The sequence below is a fragment of the Pteropus alecto genome, unplaced genomic scaffold (assembly GCF_000325575.1).
Source record: "Pteropus alecto unplaced genomic scaffold, ASM32557v1 scaffold101, whole genome shotgun sequence".
In the NCBI taxonomy this organism is placed as follows: Eukaryota; Metazoa; Chordata; class Mammalia; order Chiroptera; family Pteropodidae; genus Pteropus; species Pteropus alecto.
In genome coordinates this window covers 5,705,841-5,718,357 of record NW_006432945.1, presented here as the reverse complement: position 1 = coordinate 5,718,357, position 12,517 = coordinate 5,705,841, and the positions used below count along the sequence as shown (strand labels likewise).

Here is a 12,517-nt window from a genome sequence, read left to right as displayed (position 1 = left end):
TTTGTCCATATTTCACACGTATTTGTTTCTGTCCTCTGTGCCATGTGCAGAAGTTAATGGTAAAACATAGTTCTTGATCTCCATAACATACTAGCAAAACTAACTGTTAAGTAGTTATTTGGCTTCATATAAGTATGACTATTTTAAGAGATCCGTATAAGAATAGCTAGATATCCTGGAGTAGATAGATGAGCAGGGACAGGATGGCGATGGCACAGAGATGGCAGTGAACATAGCTGAGGACCTGGAGCGATCTGATGAAAAGTAACAGACATTAAGCTCCATTAGGAGGGATTTAGGAGAATGTAAGACTGGATGATAGGAAAGAGAGAATCAGTGAAGAGTTTCTGGCAGAAAAATGACTTCAAGGAATTGAAATTTTAGGATGATTAATCTGACAGTGGAGAACAGAGGGCAAAAGATTAAAATTAAGAAGGATTTACTGTAAGCCAAATATAGGATAACGAGGCACTGCGATGGGGCAGGTGACTGTGAAAACTAAGAGCAGGATTTGATGACCTATGAGGGGCAATGAGGAGGTGAGTTTCAGTGGATGACTCTGAGACGATCGATAGCTAGGAAGCAAGTTCTGGAAGTGCAGCGATCTGTTATTCACCTCACTTATGGGAGTGTAAAATATCAAAGCCATCATTTTATATATGATTCAAAGTTCCACTACCTCAGTGACTTACTATTGGAAGAAGGTTTTAGAATGTCACTTTGCACCTCTAAAAAAGACCCATTGTGCTTTGTTAGTTTTTAAATGTACTTTGATTCATTATTTCTAATTAAGAAGAATATATACTCCTTGTAAAAAATTTGAAAATTTGGAATATACATTAAGCATTTCTGCTAGTCATAGAGAACAGCTGCTGATATTCTGGCATTTTTTTTTACCCTCTTTGTGAGTGTGTGTGCCTGTGAGCATGCATGTGTGAGTGCACTAGGGTCACATAGTTTTTCATTCTATGTCTTTCTAGTTAAAATTATATTTTGAGCATTTCCCATGGTGTTTCTATATGGGGGTATGCGAGAATTTATTTAACAGCGCTCTATTTTCAACTTTTAGATTATTGCTATCTTGTCATTTTCTTTAACGCTCATCCTTGCACATGAATCTTTAATCATACTTTTATTATTTTCTTAGGTATGTATTAGTTTATAACTTTTAGTAAATATTTCCAGATTGCTTTCCAAAAACACTGTATCAATTTAGAATACTGTATCAGATTGTAGATGTGAGCCCTTGTTTTACATCGCTTTGCTGGCATGAAAAATATATTAAAAACAAAGTTAAAAAATTTACAATATGACAGAAAGAAAAGGAAAATATTTTTGTTTCAATTTTCTTTTTTTGCTTGTGAAATTAGTTTGTCACGCATATTGTAAACTCATGTTTTTAAACTACTTTGAATTGTTAGTTTTGCTGCTATTCATTAATAAGTATTTTATATCTTAAAAATATTAGTTTGCCTTTTATTTGCAAATATGATCAAATGAGTTATTTGTATTGGGAATTTTCTGATGATTTTAATGTTTTAAATATTTTTGTAGCGATTTCTTTCATTGGTTTTACTCACGAAATTTGTACTTCTTATCAAGATTAGTTACATATGGATTGATATTTTTCTTTTTATGATATTCTTTTTAAATATTTTAACTCATTACTCTTTTAAAATATATTGAGTGTGTAATAATTCCACAAGAATTTTTTAACATTATTTGTGATGATTTTATTATTACGTATTTTATTATAGAACACCAGAATCTGTTTTGTTTTTAACCTTTATATTCCAATGGTCCATCTGACAATCTGACAATTCTTATCTAAATACCACACCGAATAGCTTCATTATAGGTTTACTATCTTAGGGAGTGTATAATCACTATAAACCTATAGACATTTCCAGCTGTGCATTCTCATAGACGTGCTTCTTTAGAATCGTTTTGTCAATTCCTTCCATCCTACTTTTCTTCCCCACATGTATATATCTCCTTCTATTTTGGTTTTGTATAGCATAAAACCTATTGCTCTGGAAATAGTGAATTGTATTTTCAGAGACTAACTATAAAGGAAATTGTAATATGTTATGTATATTTTTTTTCTTCAAAAATGTACTTCGGAAAGTTCGAAGTGAAAATGAACTGAATTTTCAGGCTGACTTGGAATACTGAAAGTGCTTTTCTAAATTTATGAATGTTTTTAAGATTGTCATTATAAAAATATCCATTTCTACATAGATCTAAAAGATTACTCAAATATAATGTTTAAATTGATAAAAATATTATATATTAATGTTAAAGTGGGTTACTTATTTTAGTAAAATGAGGTTTAAAAATTGATGGGAAATCTACATAAAGTCTTGATAACGGAAGAGAAAATCCAATATAATAATTAGATAAATGCAATATGATTTTATTAAGTTGATAAAGAGTGAAGAATTTTATATATTTGAGACTGAAATATGGATCTTATTTGTAATAAAAGAATAGGGCAAACTATTAGAACCATTAACTTTATTTCACAATTATTGATGTAATTATGTCATAAGTAATAGTTAAATCTCAGATTTTGTCAGGGAGATATAGAAGGATGGACATCATGGCTTTCAATGAAGGCAACCACTTTATTATATCTACTTTGTAACTGGCCTTGAAAGTTGATGACATCAACGTCAGTGATACTGGAGAATTTGTTTTTTTTTTTTAAATTAGTAGGCACAAAGCCTAATAAATAGTCCAGATATAAAGAGCTTCATTATTCTAAATAATATTCTTATAAATTGATTTAAGAAAAGCAGCTCTGTATTTCATTTTATTATCTCTTTTTGTTAACCATTTAATAGCTTAGAAACATGCCATGCAAATTTAGTCCATTCAAGGAGAACTCTGATAGGATTTGTTGTTAATGTTAGTCATGGAAATAAGCCAGAGTCTTCATAGTCAAGTGTGCAAAATAAACAGACTGTGAATTTAGGAGAGGGATAAAAAGCTTTAGATCTTTTGAGAAGCAAGCAAGGAGTATAGGAAAATTCAAAGTCTACAACTGGAATTTTTTTTTTCTTTACCTTACTAGATTTTATGGGGAGTAATAGAGTAGAGGTATTGTGCCATAAATTATGTTATTTTATATTATGTTGCCATATATTGGACATAAATCTAGCTCAATTTTTCAGTGCCCTTTTAAATACTTAATGACCAGAAGCCGGAGCAATGGATTCATGCTCGTAAAAATAAAAGGAAAGAAGGAAGGAGAAAAGGAGACAATGAGGAAAGGAGAAAAGGAAGAGAGGAGAAAGGAGAATTTGAAATGAGCCAGTCTTCAAAAATGATAGAAGTAACGTGTCTAAATTTCTATATTTTACTCTAGGTCAAAGTTCCATTTAAACCCACAAATAAGGAAAAAGCATCTGTGTTCTTCCACATAACCCTGATTTATTTGTTGACATTAGGGCTTGATCCTTCTTTAGAACCTCTGCATATGATTTACCGTAATTTTTAGGTTGGCTAACACCATCGAGACCAAACCAGTCCAAGTGTTAGCTTTGTGGGTATCAATTCATAATGGCCGATGAAGGGAAGTGCATGTTATTAAACGTAGCATGTACAAATTTACTTCTTGTCTTAGTTTCCTGGGGCCGCCATAACAAATTACCAGAAACATGGCAGCTTAAAGCAACAGAAATGTATTCTTTTACAGTTCTAGAAGCCACAGCCCCTCCAGAGGCTCTATGGGAGAATTTTTCCTTGCCTTTTCCAGCTTCTGGTAGCTCCAGGCTTTCCCTGGCTTGTGGCTGCGTAACTCTAATCTCAGTCTCTGTCTTTATACAGCCTTCTCTATGAGTTTGTCTTCTTATAAGGACATTTGTGTCTCATAAGGACTTTTGTCGTTGGATTTATAACGCACCCAGATAATCCCAGATCCTTAACATAATTATATTTGCAAAAAACCCTTTGGTATATAAGGTTACACTCACAGGTCCTGGGGGGTTAGGGCATGGATTTATCTGTTGCAGAGCCACCATTCAACTCACTTACCTGTATGGGTCTTGAGGACCAGATGCCTTATAGTGAGTAGATATACCCCAAATTAATTTCTCCTTACATATTTTTGTGAATTTACAGTAACCTGTTAGTGAAGAACTAATGAGAGATGCAAAAATTCTATGTAAATTCTACACACTATCAGATATAGAAAACTATTTTCATTTCTATTGCATCGTAAAGATCTTGGCTTCTAATACTAGCATGCTTTTTATTGGAAGTGAGAATAACAAAAACCCACAAAATAATGAATTCTAAATTACAGTTTCTAGCCATTGTATCTTATATAATTGTTTCAATAATTTTTAAAGATTCTGCATACTTATTTACATACTTATATTCCATAAGTATGTAAATATAAAAATAGATTTTAAATAATGAGAAACATCTTAGCACATATCCTAAGTTTGTACAAAGAAAAAACATTTCCTATAGAGAAAAACTAATTTATTATAGATAGGTATAAATATATCTATGTATTTATAAATATATATTTACATGTATAAATAAACAAGATGGCATATATTTGCCATTCACACTATAGTTCGAATATATTTCTATGCTATTTAGATTTTTTCCTATCTTTTGGGATGTTTTAGTACTCAAAAATGCATAAACATTTTACAAAGTATCACTTCGAAGGATATTATCAAATTTTTATCTCCACAGAAAATCGCTTTAGTTAGTCCTACATAAATTTGTCTATGGAAATCTGAAGCCCGTGGTGTCAAACAATAAGCACATGGATAGTTGTAACAGAATACAGTTCTGGCGCGTTGCTATAATTTGTGGAGCAATGATTTTTTGCTCACTGCATTCTTTTCAAATACTCTATTCAAACTCGTCTGCTCTCCTCATAGTCTGTGTCATTGTTTCTGTCTTTACATGCCGAGAAATGAGACATCAGAGAGAAACTGATTTTTCCATCCTGTAATCACTGTCTTTATAGTCACCAGTCTTTAATCTTTTCCACGTTAGGATCATATAAGGAAAGAGAAAGTTTCCATCTCTTCCTCATTCCAGCATAAAATATCTACCTAAAAATAGCTTGGTCTTTTCTGTCCTGCAATTCCCTTTTCCTCTTTCTCCACACAGCCACACATCGTTGGTCATACTCTTGAGTCATATTTATAAACATTCGCAAGCTCTTTTTTTCTCTTTATTCTCACGCAACCGATTCACACTATGAACTTTGGGTTTTATTTGGGTGTTGAATAGGCTGGAATGAATAATTGTGAACAGTGCTAGACAAGAAATAACAAGCTGAATAATCCAAATGAATGGGGGGAATAAAGGAGTTTATGATAAAAGTTTTCTCAAGTTTCAAACAAGAAAATATTTGTATATATGGGATTTTCAGTAAAATATAATTGTATTTAGCTTAATAGCTTGTGAAGCAAATGCTTGAATATACATTAAAGTTTTTGTTGTTCCATATTTTTATTTCTTTGTAAATGGCTTAAAGAGAGAGTTGATCGATTTAAAATTCACAACATTCCAGAAGCATAAAGACTAGTAAAAGTTCAATGAAGAGTATATTTTTCTCTAAATGTAAAGTGCTATTTTAAAGTGCTTGTTTTCTTAAATATAAATTACTGACTTTTAAAAAAATACATTATCTCATTTAATACAGCAATACTAAGGAAGATAGTAGTATTAACCTTATTTAACAGTGGTAGAAAATGAGATGCTGAGAAATAAGAAACAGGTGAAATGTAGATGAAATGGACTTGAGAGTCCAAGATTTCAGGGATAATGAACAACCTGGTCCCTGTTTGTTTATTTGGTTTGTTATTGTCACTTATGATCCTCATGGTACCATTAGGGGAGTGTCGCTGCATACTTCAGCCCCGCAAATAATTCTAACAGCATTCTTATGAGAGATGTATTATTATTACCATCCTTCTTTTATATTTGAGGCTATTGAGTATGGAAGCATTAAGAAACATGCCCGAGGCCCGCAGCTGGCGTTTTGACTTTGACTCAGACAATCTGGCCCCAGCATCAGTTTATTTGTCCTGCTTCCCCTTAAGCTGAATATAAATAGAAATAAGCTTGATTCACTACACCTCTCCATATTGACTTGTTTTCTTATATTAAATTTTTAATATTTGTGTGTGTGCTTACTCACTGCCTTAGTCAGCCTTGATGCAGAAACAAACTCAAAATCTCAGTGGCTGACAACAAACATATATTTCTCTGTCAAGCTACACATCAGCAGCTGCAAATGAGCTGCTGTGGTTCTGTCCCATGTGTCCTCTCATTCTGGTGGGGACGCAAAATCTTTTTACCAGGAAGGGGGCTACTATGTGATAACAATCACACAATCTGCCAGTCCCATTAACTAAACTCATGGTACCCTCTCTATGGCCCACTCTTGGCTATTACTTATGTAATGACAACATGCTGAAGCCAGAAGCCTAACCTTTTTTCAGAAACAGAATGGAGAAAAAAAGCCAATTCAGAGAAACTCAAATATTTTTGTATACATAAAATTTATTATTGTAATTAGTTGTGTGGAAATGATAAAAATTCAGTATAGAATGTTCTTCATTCTGCTTCCTCAGATTCTTTGACTCCTTAGGGTTAAAAAAAGATTCACATGGCTTAGAAATGCCCAGAATTTGTAAAACTTTTTTCCTATAGCAATTACATCAACATAATTTCATTTAGTTTAGTTCATCAATAAATTTTCCAGTGCACTTCCTCAGATTCTTTGACTCCTTAGGGTTAAAAAAGATTCACATGGCTTAGAAATGCCCAGAACCTATAAAACTTTTTTCCAATAGCAATTACATCAACATAATTTCATTTAGTTCAATTCATCAATAAATTTTCCAGTGGAGCTAGGCCAGAGCCGAAAGTTAACAACACTGAGCAATTTTTTTTTTTTTTTTTGAGATTGATGGGCTTCTTGAGAACAGGGTCATTATTCATCTTAGCAAGGAACATGCTACTAGCTCATAGTAAACACCTAGTAAATATTGAATGATAGCCAGACTGGCTGAACAAATCAAGACTGAAAATTCCCAAATGCATCTTTCCCTCTTCCACAGGAACTTCTACTTGCAGAAAAATGGGCTAAAATGAACAAGCTTCCCTTTCCAAAGATTGACCCTTATGTGTTTGATCGAGAAGGACTAAAGGAGTGTTATGTCTTTAAACCCAAGAATCCTGATGTAGAGAAAGATTGCCCAACTATCATCCACTTCGTTCTGGCCAACATCAACTTCAGAAAGTACAAGGCTCCAGGTGCGTTGGGTATAAGTTGTTTTCTATAAAGTAGGAATCTGGTAAAGGAGCAAGACCAATACTAAGCTGATACGCACTGGCACTTGCTGTATCAGCTATTACAATTTTGAGTGCTTCCCTAACCTTGGCAAATAGCTTCTATCCTGAGACATCCAAGTATCCCCCATCTTTCTCACTCCAACATCCCCTAGGTCCTTCACAATCTAGAATCTGGAAGGTTAACTACTAGCTTGGTAAAAGCAGATCTGGGGCTTTACTCCAAAACCTCGAATTATGTTTGTTCTGATTGGTTGGTGATCTTATCGTTAAGGTTGTTAAATTTTGAATATCACTATTGTGAAAGGAGCCCTTGTTTCAGAACAAATCATGCAAAAGTTCTGGGAATTTTAGCTGACTACAAGATGAATGTAATCTATCAGTACAACATAGCTGGTAATTTCATGTTGCCATGTTATATTTCATAGAAAAAGAAAATTAAGTTCAAAGCACAGTCATCCTGCTGTACCATCTTCAATATCCTGGAAGATCTAGAGATTAACAGGCAGAATGCCAAAGGCCTAAAAATCATTATTTTAGGACCAGAAAATGTAGTCGTAAAAGGAAAGACTCAAAAAAATAGAAATGGAAGATTTGACAGGGGACTATGGAGAAGAAAGTCATCTTTTTCTAGATGGCGGAGCAAGACAGAGAAAGGATCAATAGGGATAGAAGTTATTATAAGTCGTACTTCAAAATAAGAGAAGAAAGGATTGGCTGTCATTTTTAGTCATCGGACAGTAAAATACTCGAAACCAAGAATTTTCTATCACTGTTAATTCCCAAGAGGCCGTATAGGGGATTTCTATGTCATGACCACAATTAGATCATGTTTGGTGTGGGTTCCCCCAGAAGCAGACTCCGAGCAAAGGATTCAAGTGCTAATGGTTTATTTGGGTGAACTAGAGAATTTTAGTAAGGAAGGAGGAAGTGACAAACAGAAGGAAGGCAGAGAGCAAAAGATGTGTTCATGAGCTAGCTGCTTGATCCTGTTGGGAAACTAGGAAATGGAATAGAACCTGGGCTCCAGAATCATCCTGCCCACTCACACGGCAAGAGACAAGGGAACTGGGGAATTTACATCCTAACTCCCTAGCTGCCTGGGGTGGAGTATTCTTTACCAGGATTTCCAGCCAGCTGCTAGTGAGCAAAGCAGGCTTCCACAGTTGCAGACAGGGGTAGGAAGCCCTTTGGCACAGAGATGAGGATACTGGCAATTGGAAGTTGCCCAGTCAAAACACACAGAAATCCCCCAGGGAATGTGGAAGGGGGACACAACAGTATTACTACAGCTTACAGTGACCCCAGTGGAGACTTCCAATGTTGTATTTATGGCTATTTGTATGTTTTATTCCCTGGGTTTTAGAGCTATTTTGTAGTGTTCAAAATAACACTGTTTGAGACTCTTCTGATATTTAGGTGTTCCAAGAGAAACTACAGAAGAGAAAGAAATAGCTGATTTTGATATTTTTGATGACCCGGAATCACCGTTTTCAACCTTCAACTTCCAATATCCAAATCAAGCATTCAAAAGGCTTCATGATCTGATGTACTTCAATACTCTGAACAACATCGATGTAAGTATGTCCTACGATTAGTGACAATGTCAGATATTTCATATCACGTAAACATAGCAACACCTCTTTTTAATTAATTAAAAATAAGGTTTATGAATGACACCACCCAAATTGTACCATTTTATTTTTCATGAAATATTTTGTTAATCTCCAGGCGAACCCTATAAAATTCACAAATAAGAAAACTAATGCCTCCAAATTGGCAAAGCCTACATTTTATGCTATTATTTGTTTGACAGATTGGTTGGAACTTAGCTTCTTTCCCAAAGTACCTAATGTATTTGTGATATGATAAAATAAATATTAGAAGTAGAAAGTGATAAAAAGGAAAAATAAAAGTAGGAAAGTGAATATAACCAAACTGTAGTTAATCTACAAAAATACCATGTGTTTTAATGGATACACTCATGCTTTTTAAATGTCTTTATTTTTATGGATCTTGGGAATATCACCCAAAGTAGCAGCCCTCCTACCCTGTCTCTGACAGCCGCATGCTTCTGTCGCTTCATTTTCCCCAGAGATCTTAGCTAGCCTGCTTTGCCAACGCTAAATTCCAGTTCATCTTTAGAGAACGACTGCTCTGTTTGTACTCACCTCATGACAGCAGCCCGGGTTTGTCATTAGCATCAGGATTCTGCACTTACTCGATCCTCCCAAATTCTTGTTCACTGAACATTGGCCCAATGTTTTTCCACTGGCAGTATTTCATGTTTGTTTGTTTTGTGAGAAACCTAATATCTAGTCACTTACACTGGTAGACGTGTGGTATGTGAGAAACGCAGCGGCTTTGGAGTCAGACCTAACTGGGTGGTCACACCCTCGCTTGCTGCCTCTTGGCTGCATGATGCTGGGCATGTTGGCTAACCTTTCCACATTTAACTTTCCTCATTTGTAAGAAGAAGCAGCGATACGTGTCTTATAGATCAGGGTGAGGATTAAGTAAAATAATATAGTTTAAGAGCTTGGCATCTAAGAGACAATAAATTGAAGCAGCTAATATGTGATGATAATATTATCTGTGTTCTGACTTAGCTATCACAGGAAAATGTACTGTTACGCACTCTCACTCATTCAATCTATTAATTCAGTAAATGTGTTCTAAGAACCTGTTGTGTGTTAGTTTATTCGGCATATGCCAATGATGCATAATAAAAAGCTTTTAAAATTTGTTCTCAAACAATTTCATAGTGTTAAATATTAGATGTTCATTAAAATGTGGAAAAGCATATATCCAGAAGTACTGGTACTTAATTCTTAATTTATTGGTATTTTATCATCATGATAAGTGTGTCTAGGTACGAGTTTAAGTTTTTATCTTTCTAAAAAAAATAACTAGAAGCTTACTAAGTATCATAGCCTAATACCTTGGGCCCCGATTCCTGCACCTTTAATGCTGTCTGTAATCTCTTTCCATCTTATTTCTTCATTAACTCATATTTATTGAGTATCTACTGGACCAAGCACTGTTTTAGGAACTAGGAATATAATAATTCACAAAACAAGAGAACAAGAAAAAGTTTTGAGTGCTTAATATAAGCTAAATATTTCCCCCTCCAATATTTAACATTGAAAACTATCCTATGAGGTAGATATTTTTATTTGCGTGTGAGGAAACTGAGTTATGTATTATTTAGGCAGATTGCTGGAAGTCACACAGTTATGTGAAGAGCTGAGATAGCGCCACAGGTTTTTTCCGCTCTTTCCTAACTTTTGACCATCTATCTCTCAAATAAGCACATTTCCTAGTATTCTCCAAAACAGCCTCCTCTCCAACCAGGCCAATTTCCAGATGTTCTCTAAACATGGCATGACCCTCTCTCTTCAGCCTTTTTATAAGGTTCTCCTTCTACTGCCGAGAATGCCTCCTCTTTCCACTCTGTTTATAAAATCCTGCTTGTCCTTCGACTCGAATCAAGTCTTATTGTCCCTATGATTTGAACTTTATCCTGTTTAATTCGACCTATAATAATAACCTTCTGTGCATTCATTAATTTTACAAATATTTATGGTTCCCCTACTGTGCTTTAAGTGCTGGGATCAAAAATGACAAGACTTACAGAGTCCCTGTTTCCATGACATTTTGGGTTTTATTGGGAAAGCAGGCATTAGCCAGGAAATTCACAGAAATTTAGGTCAGTATATCTTCTTGTATTTTTCTATATTTGTAATTTTTATGTCTTTCTCAAAATATACTGTAACTTCTTCTTTGGGATCATTTAAAATTTTCTCTTGTGGGAATTCAATATTTGCTTGTGGATGGCTTCCAATCTCACATTTCCAAATTTGTTCTTTTTTGAGAGAAGATCACATTTTACGTTTTATTTTCTTATCCTCTCTTTTTACTGCCAAAGATTTAAAGGTTATGGATCAACAATGAGGAAGCTATTGAATGGCACAAGCGAAAGATGACATGAATCATATTTAGAGATGGGCAGTGGGGACGGAGAAGTTTGAGATATGAGGGCTGTTGCTAGGATAAGACTGATGGGAAGGATTTGGAATCTCAATGAATTTCAGGGGAGTATGAAAGAGGAAATTAGATACAGACACTACTTAAGAATACTCCTAATTAAAAAAAAGAAAAACCAGGAAGATTCAAATATGGCATCTTGCCTTTGTGGATACATCTAAATGTATCATGCTGGAAGCTTTGAATTTAGCAACTGATGTACTGAGTTTAGCTCTACTATTTATATTACAGAATTATATCACAACAAATCAGTATTTTTTGCAGTAATCTGTAAAAACCTGGTTAATGGTTTTATAGTGTTAATATGCCACCTAGTGGTTCAACTTGCTTATTCCAATTGCATTTAATTTGAGTTTTTCAGAGTTATAAGTATAAATATTCATTTTCATTTATAAGAATGGCCTGTTTACTAGAAATAGCTGCCAAAGTCCAATTATGGTAAATATTGCTAGTTATTGATATTGACATTGATGATTTTTTGTGGTCATGAATTCATTATGAAGTAATCGATAGCAGTCATCAGTATAATTTCCACTGTGGTCTTTTATATTTTAAAGCTTCTTCCGTGTTTGGAAAGTAAATAGCTGATTTTTTATTTTACTTGGGTACTTCTCCGTAATGAGGGTTATTGTGTCTCATGATTATGTGGTGAAAGAGAAACCAACTTAAAACTTGATGGCATGATCTCTAGAAAGGTGGGGAAGTTATTAAAAGAAGATGCAGAGGGCACGTTTGATCACAGAATTAATTTTCTGACTTTTACCAAATAACAAGCCCACGATTGGCTATATATGGTGGGTTCTTTCTAGTGAACTTTCTAGCCTCACATCCTGAATTTCCTCACAGATGGTCAGTTTTAAAATAGCAATAAATAGATACTACTTATGGAATGTTTCCTATATGCCAGGTGTTGTCAAAGTAGTTTTTACAAATGATGTCCAATTCCTACAAAATCCAAGATTAATATTATTATTCCTATTCTAAAGAAGGGGAAACATGCTCAAGGATTTAAGCTAAACTGCCCTTGATCTCACACAGCCAAGAAATGGCCGTGTCTGGAAGCCCAAAGCTTCTTTTGTCGCTATAGAATTATATTTCCCCTACTCATAGGAAAAATGGGGTCGGCAAATTTCTGCTT

The 12,517-nt window shown here is 34.4% G+C and overlaps 1 protein-coding gene across 2 annotated transcripts in view; it reads left to right on the top strand.

The window, feature by feature from the left end:
- PLA2G4A (phospholipase A2 group IVA) overlaps positions 1-12,517 on the top strand; it is a 120,283-nt gene that overhangs the window by 104,931 nt on the left and 2,835 nt on the right. For both annotated transcript variants that reach the window (XM_025043916.1, XM_006907728.3), the window contains 2 exons: positions 7,101-7,296; positions 8,752-8,909. In XM_025043916.1, coding sequence (XP_024899684.1) covers positions 7,101-7,296; positions 8,752-8,909 — 354 coding nt within the window. The remainder of the gene's footprint in view (positions 1-7,100; positions 7,297-8,751; positions 8,910-12,517) is intronic.